The 16,430-nt window shown below is 36.9% G+C and overlaps 1 protein-coding gene across 1 annotated transcript; it reads left to right on the plus strand.

Moving 5' to 3' along the window:
- The first annotated feature begins 870 nt into the window (after positions 1–870).
- POPDC3 (popeye domain cAMP effector 3) lies at positions 871–7,716 on the plus strand. The gene is given in 4 exon segments (XM_070932827.1): positions 871–1,448; positions 3,904–4,012; positions 7,445–7,682; positions 7,685–7,716. Coding segments are annotated over 4 exon segments (870 nt in total). The 5' UTR covers positions 871–957.
- Positions 7,717–16,430: the final 8,714 nt, after the last annotated feature.

The following is a 16,430-nucleotide window of genomic DNA, read 5'->3' on the forward strand; positions in this document are numbered from 1 at the left end:
GGAGGTGAACATTAGAAAAAAAAATAGTGTCCATCCCCTTTTCCATTAACAGGGTTATTCTGAATAGAAAACTGCATACAAGAAGCATTCCTGTGAATATTAAAAACCTGGATTTAAATCTTTCACTTTAAGCAAGCATTTATGAGCTAGTTTGGTCTAATGCAGGGGTGTCAAACTCGATTTCATTGAGGGCCACATCAGGGTTGTGTTTGACCTCGGTGGGCCAGTGGGGGCACGGCCAGATCGGTGTCACTTGTGTCGGGGGTACCTGTGGTGGCCCAAGCACTGCCAGCGAAAACGGGCTCCCAAGCTCCGTTTTTGGGCTGCAACGGCTTCTTGCAACCCTCTGCCAGCGAAAACGGAGCTCAGGAGGGCCACCCACAGCCCTCATGAGCTCCATTTTTGCTGGCAGAGACACCATGGGTTATCTTTGCTGTTTCCAGGGCAGCCCCGGGGCCAGATCTGGCCCCCAGGCCTTGAGTTGACACCCCTGCTCTAGTGGTTAAGGCACCAGGCTAGAAACCAGGAGACTCAGAGTTCTAGTCCTGCCTGAGGCATTCAGGTGAATTTGTGCGAGTCTCTCTCTCTCTCTCTCAGCCCATGATCGCAGGCTGAGGTGACAAGCTGGTTGGTCAATTCCTGTCGCGACCAACGAATCAACATTCAGTTGTTCTGAAAAGTTGATCCTGCACCTATGAGGAAATATTAGGAAAATACTGTACCTTTAAGTATGCAAATATGTTGTTGGTATTATTCCCCCCCCTTCTCCTGCATCTTTGTGATATTGTATTTCTCTCTTTCTCTTAGGCAAAGAAGTTTAAGTAACAAGAATCAATGTGGAAGAATATGGATTTCTAAAGAGACAAACTATCCTAGTGCCTGAATGTTTGCTATAGCAACTCTTCAGGACAGAAAATGCAAAACTACAGAGACAGTGAATAATTTCATATTGCAGCCATGGAAGACAACTCAAGCTTTTGGGACAGCTTGGTATTTTCACACCCAATCTGCATGAACTGGAAGTCAGAAACTGAAGGATCGATCTATCATTTAGCTAGCATTTTGTTTGTGGTTGGCTTTATGGGCGGAAGTGGCTTTTTTGGCCTGCTCTATATTTTCTTTCTGCTAGGGCTGGGTTTTCTCTGCTCATCTGTGTGGTCATGGCTGGATGTCTGTGCAGCTGACATTTTCTCATGGAATTTTATCCTGTTTGTGATCTGCTTCATACAGTTTATTTATGTAACCTACCAAATACGGAGTGTTGCTTTTGACAAAGAATTTCAGGAGCTTTACAATGCTTTGTTCCAGCCTTTGGGGATCTCCTTGCCTGTTTTTAGAAAAATTGTCCTCTGCTGTGGTGGAGAAGTTATTACATTAGAGAAGGAACATTGTTATGCCATGCAAGGCAAAACTCCAATTGACAAGCTCTCCTTACTTTTGTCAGGAAGGTTTGTATTATGTTTATCCCTCCTTCTTTAGAAACAAAAAGTTGAAGAATACCAGATCTTTGGCCGCCTTGGCATTGTTTGAACCTGTTTAAAATGAAGAGAGTGTTTAATGTTTTGACAGTTTAATACTGAGTGTAAACAACATTCCTTGGTCAATAAGCTACTGTAGTGGTTTAAAACAAATCAGACCATGGATATGTGAGAAAGCATTAATTGTGGCAGGATTTATCTTCTTGAGAAAAACTGCTTTTTCCTTTAGCATGGGAAAAGTTTAAGGATACTGAAAACAAAAAACTGAAGGTGAAAACTTTGGATAGGTTTCCTAGGACTTAGAATATTGTATATTCAGTGTTTTATCATTTTTCACTGGCTAATCCCTTTTAAAATTGTTGTATCTGCCTCCCCTCCCCCACAGCCCCTATTTCTGCTATGTTTTGTGTTGTGTTACAACTTTTGTTTAATTTGCATAATTTTCAAAACAAAAGAAAAAAAATGGATTTCTTCTCAAAGTATACCTGGGACTTTGAGACCAGCACTTATTCTTGGAACATATTCAGTATGTTTCACGTGAGGGCTGTATTCATTTTAATCTCCTAAATTTCATTAAGAGCCTCGGTAGTGCAGCGGACTAAAGTGCTGTTAAGGGCTAGCACTTAGCTGCCAGCTGCCTACAATTAGTGCAAGTTCGAATCTCACCAGGCTCAAGGTTGACTCAGCCTTCCATCTTTTCGAGGTAGGTAAATTGAGGACCCGGATTGTGGGGACAATAAGCCAACTTTGTATAGAACACCGCCGCTTAGGGGGAGCTGAAAGCCCTAATAAGCAGGTATATACAAAAAAGTATGCAGGCTATTGCTATAATGCATTGTAGGCCGCCCTGAGTCTACGGAGAAAGGCGGCATATAAATTGGACTAATAAATTAAAGAGTGCTACATTGTCAAATCAGTTATTGCAGCAATGTTTCATTTATCCCAATTTCATTTCTTTCTTCCATCGTGTTCTGGAACATTGGAGAAACTGCAGGTTGAATGTAAAAGCTATATTCATGTCCCCTTGTTTTGTTCCAAAATCAGAGGGGATCATCTTTGGATGATCGCTGAGTTTTGAATCTTTTCAAATAATTGATTAATAATTTTTTTATTAATTTTTTATTTTTTAATAAAAGCGACAAAGTAAAAAATAGACCAATAGACTGCTGGTTGACCTGAAATACACCTGCAAGGTGTTTTTTTTTCCCTGAATTTCTTAACCATGGCAATGATTAAAAAAAAAAACACACACACACCTCACCTTTCCAAATTACATCATTAAAATAAAAAAAAAAGGGTGGTGAAAAGTATTCATAATTTAGTTTGCCTATTCAGTGCAATTAATATCCCAACTTCACATTTTTTGTATCAAAGTGGTGAACCTGATAATATTAAGCACAGGTCAGTTTATGTGTCATAAATCCTGAAGACTTACAAAGTATCCTTACCCTGCCCATCCCTAGGGTAAGGGAACATTGAAACCTATAATGGAAGTGGTTTATGTTTGGATGAAGAAGCTAAAGATCTTAATTTTCAAAATAGATTCAAGTTAGATGGGATGTAGCTCAACCCTATGTAGAGCTTATCAGTTTCATTTTACAGAGTGACCTGTTTGTATGAACAAACAGACCTGGGTGCAGTTCCGAAAGATCCATAGTCCAGCCATTTGTTTCCATAGTGGTCAGATAGAAATGTTTAGCAGTTCCACAAGTATAACAGAAGAATTTGACTTATTTCCAACATACAGGTATCTGGTCGCCAAACATTGATAATTTTATTTAGGATGATATCTAAAAACCCTCAACAAGATTATGTGAATTTGAATTATTGTAATCTCCCATTTCTTATTCTCAGAAATTCTGTGAATTCTACATAATGGATATATTATAATCCTTGTAGCACGTTACAGATAGAAAATCCTTGACGGCTTTCTAGTCATTTTCATTGTTCCTCTGTGGTATTTTTGTCTTTCTGGCACTGCAGCGACAAACCAGGCTTATCTTGCAGAATGAATGTCTTTGAAACTGTGTACTCTTTTTTTTTTTGGCCAGGATTTCTGTTTTGTACCTTTGTTGTTGTTTGTTTCTTTCTGGGTTTGTGCTTTTCTTGAATACTTACTGGATAATTGCCAAGGAGATTCAAGAATGTTAAGAAAGATGTTAGGATTATTTTCTGGGGGTTTTTTGCATCAGAAATTGCCACTCTTCATATGTGTTTGCTAGTATGGACTGAAAATCTATAAATATATATGTGTATTTTATTACTAAATGCATAAAAATATTAAGCATAAAAATGATGGTCCTCCAATATAAGACATTAAAAACTTCAATGTCACTTACATTCTTCACCCCTGACCATAAACCTAAGCATTATTTTCCTTTTCTTTTGCTGGTAGTTATTAACACAAATTGATCTGTTTTATTAGAGTTAGAGTGACGGTGGATGGGGAATTTCTGCATTATATTTTCCCTCTTCAATTTCTGGATTCACCTGAATGGGATTCATTAAGACCCACAGAAGATGGCATTTTTCAGGTAGGGAACTTCTTTGAATCTATCAGATAAACTCTCCTTTTCCAGAACTGAACCATGGATACTACAGGAAATACCTAATTTAAGATTAAAGAATTAGCTCCCTAAGAATTTGTATTGACATGACTTTTTTTTAAGAAGGATCAAAATACTAGGATAATTAATGAAAATGCCAGCAGAGTAAAGTATGTGAAAGTTTAAGCAAAATATTAGTTCAGTAATTTTGAAAAAGAAACACTTTCTGGGTAGACTTTTCCACACATTTTCTTTTCTACTTGCCAATTGAATTAGCAGCTAATTAATGCTGACAACGGAACTCATAGCTTTGTAATTAATAATATCCAGAATCTAAAATGGCTTGCAATGCCAGCAAAACCAGTTTTCTAGCATTAAGGCTGCTTTAAGTTAGGACCGTTCGTTTGTAGTCTTTTGAAGTTATAACAGCACTGAACAAAGGGACTTTGACCAGTGTCCGAAGTTATGGACATTGAAATGCCCCCCTGCAGGCACATGATCAAAATTGGATGCTTGTTAGCCTACTCATACTTAGGACAACGGGGTGCTTCAATTCCTCACTTATTTACCACCCTCCCCATCTATGCCCTTTTGGCACCTGCACTACACACTAGCCAACATTTGCCATCTCATTGCTTCTGTTGCTGACCAAATATGCCTGACCTGAGCCTTTGTCACTCATCTGCTGGCCATAAAGGCTTTCTTGCCAATGTTACATATGACAACTTTCTCACAAGCAGAATGGGACAGCTCACTATGGCCAACTCACTGCGGCCAACTCACCACAGGACAAGTCGTCATGGGACAATTCTATGCATTCCATTCCACTGTTTCTTCAACATTATTTCCATTTTGTCATTTATTGCGTTGAGTTAACCTGCATGAATTGTCCTGCAACGAGTTGCCCATGGCGAGTTGTCCTACACCCCTCACAAGACCTGGGGAAGATGAGCTCACATAGTTTCCTTGCAAAAGACCAGGGCAGGCACACCTCATCAACAGCAGGAGCAAGAAGATGGTGAAGGTCAGCTGGAATAGCTGAGGGAGCAGGGACCTCGAGTCAGGATGGCGAGGGCAACCACAATTGCTACCCAGCTATTGAGCCTGCTGTTGCAGCTTCTTGGAGCACAATAGCTTTGTGCCATGCCACTGGACCAGTTGGTGGCTAAAGCTTTATGCTGTGGGTCAGGGACTTCTTGCAGCTTCAGTGCACCATGCAGCCCCTTGGCCACCCTGTGGCCAGTGCTTCAAAGCCACACGATTCTGGGAGTGTTTGCTGCCCCAAAGGGCAGGTGCAGGACAGCCAAAATGATAGAAATGAAAAAGAGGCGGCAGTTGGGAGGAGTTGAAAGAGAGGCAGTCCCTTACCTGTAAGAACTGAGACTCAGGCTTGGTAGGGATCAAACCTGGAATGCTTTGGATAGAGGTAGGTCTTAACAACCAGTCGACTTTGCTTCCTGAAGGCACTGGGGAATTCCAGTCCCAATTGTGATCATACATACTGATTCATTCTCATTCTCATTCTCATTCTCATTCTCATTCTCTCTCTCTCTCTCTCCCTCCCTCCCTCCCTCTCCCTCCCTCTCTCCCTGCCTCTCCCTCTGTCCACACACACACGTTCAAGTCATTGTTGACTCCTGTCAACTCGCTGGATTTATCTCAAGTTTTTGTGCCGTACTTTTCATTAGTAGTTTGCGATTGTCCTCTTCCTAGGGCTGAGGGAGAGTGACTGGCCATGGGCATTCATCTGGCTTCATGCCTAAGGCAGGAACAGAATTCAGAGTTTCTAGCTGGGTAAATTAACCACTTTATCAGTCTGGCTCTCTGATTTGAATAGCAGTGTCTAATTCAAAAACGAAACAGTGAATTGGCTCCAAGAGTTTAAGAGCATCAGGTCATTGTTTTGTCATGGTTTCATTCCTATTTGTAGGAATGTTTACAGACATTTAAAATGGGTGATCATACCTCTCTTCCCTAACAGCTGTGTTGTGTCATGTAATAGTAGCATTTTGTTCCAATGCCATTTAACAGGTATAATGAAGTCATCTAAGATGATCATTAAGTTAACTGGCAGACAACTATAGTGGTCCACTATGGGGAATAGGATAAGGCTATAAGGGGAGACCTTATCAGGTATATCATTTCCCCTGGCTCAAGCTGATGAAGGGAGGAGAACTTGTGGCTCAGAAGGTTAATTCAACTGCCTAACATGCAGGAAGTCCAAGTTTGAATCCGAGTAAGGGTATGGCTAGCTGATGAAAGCTAAAAAGCTTGAAATAGATCTATATTAGTCTCCCTTTATTTCTTTATCAGCAAAATATAAATTTGGTATAAAATGGTTTGTCATGAATGCGACTGCTTGAGGGCTCCTGGATTGGAGCTGAAAGGCGAAAGGGAGCAGAATGCCCCCTCCCACATGTTGGGGTAGACCAGGTGTCTTGATAGAAAAACACTTTATATATTAGTCTTCCATGTCAGTGAACCAAGTACTCCTTTTTGCTGCTTAAGTATGGTCCCATCTGCCCATTGTTGCATCATATGCTTTAGTGAAAAGCTTCCTGAGAATGTTCCTTTAGATTCAGACTCAAAAAACAACTTGGTCTGTGAAGACTTTGGCACCCAGCCTTAGTTCCAAGGGTGGGAAATGTCCACTGACAGCACTTGTTACTGGACATGAGGCAAAAGTAAGGGAGCCAAGGAAAATTTAAAACATTTACCAATGGAAAAAAACAAAGCATGGAATAAAAATCTAAACAATGAACATTTTTTTCAGTACCTAGGGAGTATTTTGCTGATAATTTTCTGTATATGATGATATGGAATTTCTATAATGCGTGATCAAGTAACTAAATCCATGTACATGAAACTGGAAAAAATGCATGTTTTTTCTTTTCTTCCTTGCTTGCATTTCCTTTCCCTTTCTCTTTTGTTTTCATGTTTTGGATTTTTAGCTCTTTGTGTCAGAGGCTTGTCCTCTGGTAGCACTGTGAGTAGAACAAACACAATCAACCTTCATTTTAATGGCTCATTTGAGGAGAAGAGGTGTCTGTAAAATTCAGCATGAATTCTGTGTTTACCAGAAGTACTGTTCTTTTAATAGAATGCCAAAATTAAGGATATACCTCCTCTGGATAAACTTGTCTTTGAAAAAGAAATACAATAAAGATAGATAGCTTTTGTACTTCGATAACCTATCCAGTAAGAGAAATATATTTGTAGCAGAGAATGCTAGTAAATGGAGAAGAGTTAGAATGAAAGTCAGGAATAAACCATTTTGCAATTTTGATTGATAAGAGTACAGTAAAAGAAAAGGAAGAGTCTTATTTTTGTTTTGTTTTTAATTTTGGTTTTTTAAGCACAATGATAAAAATATCAATTTCTCTTTTTCCCCTTCCCCATACTTGGAAATATGTCTTTCAGGTAACCCTTACGGCCGAAACAGATTGTCATTATGTGGCATGGAGGAGAAAAAAATTGTATTTACTCTTTGCAAAACACCGATTCATCTCACGTCTGTTTTCAATCCTGATTGGAAATGATATTGCTGATAAACTCTATGCATTGAACGACAGAGTGAGCCAAGGGAAAAGATTTCGATACGATATTCGGCTACCAAATTTCTATCATGTATCAGCACCTAACACACCAAAAAAAAAATCTTCCATTTTCAGAACAATTCAAGACAACAATAAAATTAAAGACAATATACCTCTTACTACAGAATGACGTAATTTTGTCTTGTTGCCACCATTAAATGGTGAAACGTACTATGATGGTATCATGTGAAAGACTCTCAAAAAGGCAACTTTTAAAATAAAAATCATTTTCTTTCTTAGCAGACAATCTAGTGGGACTCTTCACACTGTTTAGAACCAGCAGATTGTACACATAGATTGTGTATTATGATTCACTTTTGTTGACTTGTTCTGCTCATCTTATTACTTTGGGAGAATAGGGGCAGATATGAATCATCATTTGATACAACTTCTTGTTGTACTTTCTTTATTGTGTTTTCAAAAACAACATTTGCATAGAGCTTTTCTTCCTGCTTATTAGGATCTCCTTGTCATCATGAATTATGCAAGCTATTTTATCATAGAGAAGAGCAACAAGCAAGCCATCTTTTCAAAAGAACCTTGGTTCACTTGTGCATAATTACAATGCATACGTTTGGCCTACAGATTTACAGTAGATGACCCATGTGACAAAAAAATTGAACAATCTGAAAGACTTGGCACTTCCTTCCTTTCTATCATAAACTGTTTCTTTTGGATGTACAACAATAGACATAAATATTACTATGTAGAATTCAAAAAGTGCATCGATCACTTTAAATGTTGAAATTTATGTAGCATAAAAATGTTCCATTATTTAAATAGCACAGAAGGCAGCTACAGTATCTTGATGGATGGGGCACTATATATTTTAAGACTGGTGGAAATGTTATGGGAAAGGAATTATTTCTTAAAGGGCAAATATTGGGGGAAGGGGTTCCCCTAGTCAAAAAGAAATGGAGAGTTTCCAAGTACTCTTAAACTGATGCCACTCCAGTGAACTGAAATAAAGGCACCAACTACTGTATATAAAAACTCTAAAACTCACATATATACAAACAAATCAATCAGTCTCCTTTCCTTTGCTCCAACATATCAGACTAACCTCGGGAACATGGAAAACTACCTAGGAATCCCATAAATCACAGTCTTACTTGTATCAGAAGAGTTTGAGATTTATAACAGGAATCACGAGCATGTTTTTCATCTCAGATTTTGAATCTAAGCAATAGACCTGTATTTTTTAAGAGGTTATCACATAACAATAAAATTCTGCTATTCTAGAAAGGTCTAGTGTTGATAATCCCAGGTATTGACAGATAAGTGCTCGAAGGGTTATGATAACTTTTAAAATATTCCTCCTCATAACTTAAAATTCTGTATTTATTGAAATCTACTGGTACAACAAGAAAGAAGAGCACAGGAGATAAGAATTTGAAGGGTACGTAAGAACATAAGGCAGTGCCCTGCTAGATCAAACCAGGGGTGAAATGCTCCTGGTTTGGACCGGATCGCCTGATCCGGTAGCAATGGCGGCGGGTGGTTCGGAGAAGTAGCAAAAATCCCTGGCGCCCCATGCCCAGCTGAGCTGCGTGATCATCAGAGGCTTTTTTTTTTTTTTTTTACTTTTAAAAGCATTTTTTCTTCGGCCGAAAAAATGCTTTTAAAAGTTAAAAAAAAAAAAGGCCTCTAATAATCGCGGAGCTCAGCTGGGATCGTCAGAGTCTTTTAAAAGCATTTTTTCTACAACCTCTTCGGCTGAAGAGGTTGTAGAAAAAATGCTTTTGAAAGTAAAAAAAAAAATTGGCCACGCCCACCGAGTCACATTACCATCCCCACCAAGCCATGCCCACAGACCCGGTAGTAACAAATTTTACATTTCACCACTGGATCAAACTATTGGCTCATCTAGTCCAGCAGTCTATTTTCACAGTGGCCAAGCCACTGCACAAGAAAGTCCACTAGTCGTCTTGTAGATAGTCTCAGAGTAGCCATGCTGCTACCAAAGCTAATGGCCATTGATCCTCTGAACTTCCATGAATTGGTCCAACTCTTTTGAGGCTAGCCAAATGGATTGCCAGCACATCTCACTGTAGCAAATTCCAAATTATGCTTTATATTTTAAAAAAAAACCCTTTTGTCTATCCTGATTCTTCCAGGACTCAGTTTCATTGAGTGACTTCTGGTTCTAGAATTTGGGGGAAGGGAAAATAGCTTCTTGTGTACTTCATCTGCACCATGCATAACTGTATACCTCAATCGTGTTGCCTCCGCTGGGGCCAAGAATACCAGCTGAGATTTTAGATTTATTCAAAGCTTGAGAAGTATTAAAAAGTCCTTCATTCTTCATAAGTTGGCCAATGTTAATTTTTTTTAGACAGCAATACTAGTTTATTATGCCATTTTACATGTAAAATCAACTAGAAAAATAATATTGTAACAATTGCAAATACATGGCCATTATATAGACGATGGCTTAATTTTACCCATTTTTCAGGATTGAATAATGTCTCTGAGCCTGGCTGTTTTCTTGCAAACATTTCATTACCCAAACAAGGTAACATCATCCATGCTAGTACTGATGATGTTATCTAGTTTGGGTGATAAAACATCTGCAAGAAAACAACCAACCTTAGAGAGCACCAAGAACTCATTTTAACCCTGAGTTACAAATATTCCCCTTTATTAATATCAGCTGCATTCTATAATCTTGGGCTTAACTAAATCTCTTTAAAGGAAGAAAAAGTACACATTCTTTCCTATCTCACTAACTGATATAAAGCTGCTGTATTTTTAGGAATAGTATAAGGAAAACGTATATTTCTTTGGTCCTCAAAGTACAGCCTATATTATAATGCTGTTGTTTCTGTGGAGGGGACAACTAGGACAAATGCCATTATTTTTAAAGTCATGTTCAAAAGCCAGAAAGATTTGAGCAATAGGTTTTGAACTCTGCTGTGAAATATTCCAGAATCTAGTTATCTGGCACTTTGCTTGATGTATCTGATTCTTGGCTAACCACAGGTTTATGTTTGCCATTTATTTTGTTTAGAAGATTAGTAATGGTATGTTACTGTTCTGTTTTGGATTTATTCTGGTTTGTCACAACATTGTTTCTTTCTAGAAACAGAAATTATAGGACAATTAATTCAAACCAAATACATTAGATTCAATTAAGAGTAGTTGCAATATTGATAATAAAGATTCACAATGAATGTTGTCTTATATTTTTGTTGCTTATACTCAGGGGAAGCTTCGAAAATTGATGATTTATATATAAAAACTTTAAAAGAATTGAAACAATTTATATTTTCTATGCTAAATGTACTTGTCCAATATTGTACAGATGTGTACTTTACAAATATTTAAATTTTAGTAGAAACATGTATTTTCTTAGCATTTCAGAATAGTTTGACTTTATGGAATGGCAGGAGGTTTTAGAAATAGTTTTTAGTAATTTGAAAATGTATTAAATATGTTGCTACCAGCAGATATATTTAGTAGAAATGTATACATAAAAGCTTTTGTATGTTCAGCAATCCTATAAATATTCTGCATCCACTCTATTGTCCATGCAAATACATATGTATATGAGATTCTAAAATGTAATTGTTTAATTTTAAGATAAACCTTACGGTTTGTGAAGAACGTGTAATGTACTGATATTAACATCTAGCACATGTATGTAGAAGAAATCTGTAGATCTACAGTATCATGCCTATAGATATGGAGCCATGTGGACAAGGGACTGCTGCTGGTTTAGTTTTCCCTCAAATGTGCCCGTAAATACACAGGGCAGGAGGGAGGAGAAAAGCATTCAGACACATTAGTGAGGCAAAGGAGTTAAGTGAAAAGACTGTTTATTCTGTGTTATTGCACATTTGGTGTTTGTATAAATTAAATTAACATTCTCATCTTTTACTAAAGGACAACACAAAAAAGATAAACAGCATGCTCAAAAAAGCTTATAAACATTTCAATTTAATGGCTTTTCATTAATGAAATAGTGATCCTTTCTGTAGACAAGTTGTTATTCGTGATATTCAATGAATATTGTATTCCCTCTGATGTAGACTACCATTTTAATAGGTTACTTCCCTGCTGTTATCTTTATAAGATTTGATAATTAGTGGAAAAATAGGAATAATTACTAAATGTGTGTGAATAACAGATAACAGATTTTAGAATAACATTATTGTTTATTCTAAAATACATATATCCTACTTTTTATACAAGCTTCGAAGTTTATTATTTTAATGCAAAAGGCATGATGGAAAACAAGCATCTATGGTAAAATACATCTACAAGAAGAATATGAAAAATATAGATTTTGTTATATAATCAATTTAGAGAGATATGGGAGAAAAGTATAATAACCAGGGGTGCATCTGTCAGCCAAGATCTAGTCTGAATTCAAAATATGAAAAGCATGATTCAATTTGAATTGAATCTATAAGACAATATATGTAATTTAGAGTTGAACTGAGTGCTCTCTGAATTTAGAGTTGAACTGAGTGCTCTCTGAGTTTTGTCATTTGCTTGCAGACATTTCATTACCCAACTAGATAACAACATCAATGTGAAAGAGTGTGGGGTTTGTGCCATGTTTATATACAGCAGATTGCCCTACAACTTCTAAGGAGCAGATTTGAATTTTTAGAGCAGGAATGTCAAATTAACATCATCACAGTAGCATCATGTGACGTATCGGGACTGTTTTCCCCCTTCGCTATAACAGGCATGGGCGTGGCCAGCATATGACACATCCGATCCGTGGGCCAGGAATTTGACAGCCCTGTATTAGAGTCTCAGTTCAGTAAAGATCTATAAAGGATAACACTGAAAGTCTACAGCTGATTCATTCTAAGGCCAAATAGGATTAGTGTAACAGGACAGTTATGGCCAGTTTAAAGAAAATTACTGCTTCAATTGGATAGATTCTGGGATTTCAAAGGGCTAATTTTTTTTGAAATATTCTGTAATCTTTCAAGGCAGAGATAGAAGGTAACCCTCGACTTACAACCACAATTGAACCCAACATTTCTGTTGTTAAATGAGACATTTGTTAAGTGATTTTTGCCCCATTTTATGACCTTCTTTGCCACAGCTGTTAAGTGAATCATTGCAGTTGATAAATTAGTAATCTGGTTGTTAAGTAAATCTTGCTTCCCCATTGATTTTTTGCTTATCAGGAGGTTGCAAAAAGTGATCACATGACCTTGGGACACAGCAACAGTCATAAGTATGAACAGTTGCCATTCATCTGAATTTTGATCACATGAACATGGGGATGCTGTAAAGGTCGTAACTCTGAAAAACGGTCATAAGTCACATTTTTCAGTGCTGTTGTAACTTTGAACGATCACTAAACAAACTGTTGTAAATTGAGGACTATCTGTATTAGTATTATTCTGTATCATACTAATATGTTTCATATTCATAATTACTTGGCAGCAAGCACATTACTGCAAACTTGTTCAGGCAATAAACAAGCAATCTGTCCCTAAAGAAAAGGAGAAATATAAACAGCAGACAACCTTCTTCTCTTAATGCTGTAATAGTGTTTGCAGAAGTGATGAAAATCATTCGCCAGCTGCTAATAAGACTGATCACACCATTCAACATCTCCATTCAGCTATGTAAATATAGAAGGAAAGCTGCAATAGTGCTTAAGATTGCAGAAAATCTATCAAATCTCTTAAGTCACCTTCAAATAACTGAACCGATTCAAATGCACTCGATTAGATACAGACATCAAATCTATCCAAATAAATAAATTGATTGAATCGCCTTTCAGTTCTGTCTTCTCATCAAAGCTTTGAACAGCCATAGAAAAGATATCTGTAGACACTAATATTTGTATGACACCGAAGACTTCAGAGAAGTGGCAAAAGATTATATATAATTTAAACAGTGTACCTGTGACATACTCTTGGAATTCCAACGCATCTTGGCCCAGAAAGTTGCTTAAGTCTTTAATCAGATTTAAGACTTAAATAATCTCCAACTGACATTTGTTTTCACTGGTCACTAAATTTATGTATTTCCAAAGATGAAAATTATTTTATTCTATTAACCTGAACTTGTTTTTTTTTTCAAAATGAAGGACTTTGAATCATTTGTTTCTTCTCAATAAGTTTTGAGAAAGCCCCTAGTGTAAATCGAGGTCCCCCAATATCAATAAAATATTACAAAACTTCAGCTGGCGCTACAAAGAAATTCCCTCTATTTTTGAAGGAAATTTTTGGTTACTTTTTTTCATGGCCCATCTAGTTTAGATGGGGTTTATCTTTTGTGTGTGTGTTTACATTGATGAGAATTCATCTGTCCTCGTACTGTTTAAAACATGGCCAATTAGGTGTACCACTTTCCTTCTTTTGGGAAAATCTGTGATTTGAGCACATACTTCTGTTCCACATAATGGAAAAAAGCAGGATAGCTTATTTATTTATTTATTTATTATTCGAATTTCTATACCGCCCTTCTCCTTTCGGACTCAAGGCGGTGAACAGCCAAAATAAAAAACATTTATACATAAGTGCGATTAAAAAATAGATTTAAAATAATTAAATTTGGCCCATAGTTTAAAATTTATCAATTTAAAATCCATATCAAAATTTAAAACCAACCATAAAATCATAAAATCAAGAGAGACCGGCTAAGCTGAAGAGAATTTGGAAAGGAGAATTTGCTTTCTGCAAATGAATTTAAAATAGGAATCTGAAGAAAGGTTTGCAATTTCTCCAGAATAATTATGAAACAGCCTTGCTAGCTTTCTCAGTAAAGTTGGAGAATTGAAAATGATGAATGAATTTAATAAATAACCTTACCAGCAGTTTGTCAGGAGCAGAAAATATCCCATTTTAAAAGAATAACTCATTTCTCACATCATCAGTGATGACAGCCTATGGATTGTGTCCACTGTTCCTAGGATTGTGACAAGTGATAACCATTCTTGTTTAAACTGTGGATAAAGCGGATTTTTAATTAGAGGTAAGTCAACAGACCAAATTAATATTTATTGCTTGCGGAATGCATTAACATTATTATGCTTTCAGGAAATAATTATTTTTACACATTAAAAGCATGGGGCCTTCAGGTTCTATCATATAAATCTTCATGACAGTTCCTGCCATATGGCCAAACTGTGAAACATGAACAATTTTAAATAGTTTAAATTAGTTTTGGGAAGCCTACATGTATATAAATAAGAAAGCTTTGGAACTTAATTGTATGGATTCTAAACATTCCACGTTCTTTTAAATGTATGGCTATAGGTTCCACTACTTACAGTTAACAATTCTTTGAAGTAGGCTAAATTGAACGAAAGGCTGCACTTCCAATGTTCTGGAGACTAAAGCTGCAGGAAATTATATGAAATATCATGTTTTCAAAAGATAAATGCAAGAGATGGTGCAGTTACTTCTTCATGATCACCCTTGCTTTACATTACCTTTTATATATCAGGTAACTGGAGGAAAAAGGTTTAGAAACGGGTTAGAAGATACATCTCCTATTTATAATAGGTGTGAAACCTGGTCATCAGTTGCGTTAAGTCTGATTGATTGATTGGATTTATGGCTTAGTAGTGGTCTGTACCAAACTATTATGTTTTGGCATGACATACATAACATGGTACATATTCACATCATAACAGCTGAACTTCATTAAACAAACCATGGCTAAGTGAGAAATACTGCAGGAACTAAATCAGTGGAAAGGACCTTCTAGAGACCATTGAGCCTTTAAGGACAACTCCTGTTGCATTAGTAACATTGACTAAAGTGAAACAGCCTTCTCAACCAGCACTTCTGGAGTCATTAAAAAACAATTTTAATTTTTTTTTAAATCTCTCATACCAAAATACATCTTTCAACTTTGGGTACAAGAGGGCTACCAGATCTGGGTTGCAAATATTTGGAAAATGGCTAAGTGGCAGCAAAGAGAGAGAAAACTCTAGGAGTCATCTGATCTTTGCACTCCTATGTATGAGATCAAGGATAGTATTTTTGTTCACTTTGAGTCAGATTTGCTTCTTTATCTTTTATTACTGTACCAGTCCTTTTCTTAATCACGCCTTTCTCCTGCATCTTTAATCTTTTGAGCAATACAGTATCCTGGTTCTTGGTACACATTAATTTTATTCATTCATTCATAGTGGACAACCAAGGCCTACCTGGAATGGGTTCCCTCTGGTGTCCAATTCCAAATGTGTCTCTGCCTGTGTATGCCTGTACATAAAGATCTCATTCCTGGGACTGTGCACTTGTTTTAACTGGGAAGAAGTATTTCAGATATGCAGGAACACAGCAAGGCACTATTATTCATAACAGCAGCAGCCATTCTTTTGTTAAACTTTTTTCAGCCAACTGTCCAAAAGATGCAGCTGATTTCCAAATCTCATTCATTTAAAATAATGATTCTTTAAAGTCTTTGCAACATTTTTTTTCTTGCAGAAACCTATGAAAGGAGGGCTGTATTTTGACATGGCCAGGCATGGGAAACTGTGGAGGCTCTATTTAAAAAATGTTAATAAAACATCAGACTGTTACAAGTGAACTGGCAGCAACCCGTATCAACCATCAGTGCCAATAATATTTGTGATATATATTTTAAATGTTGTTGACTGAGTTTCATGTTTAATGAATAAAACAACAACAACAACAACAACAATTTTGAAAGCAAATATGCAAAAATGGAAAACAGTTCTAACAGCAAATGGGGAGAACATTGGTTAATCAACATCAAACGAGGAATCTTCCAGGGGAACTCTTTCACCACTACTGTTAAACATTGCATTAATTCCACTGACAATAATCCTATGAAACACAAAACTGGGATACTAAATCTCA

The sequence above is a fragment of the Pituophis catenifer genome, unplaced genomic scaffold, assembly GCF_029215685.1.
Source record: "Pituophis catenifer annectens isolate HBS135680 unplaced genomic scaffold, rPitCat1.0.hap2 SCAF_1, whole genome shotgun sequence".
Classification (NCBI taxonomy): domain Eukaryota; kingdom Metazoa; phylum Chordata; class Lepidosauria; order Squamata; family Colubridae; genus Pituophis; species Pituophis catenifer.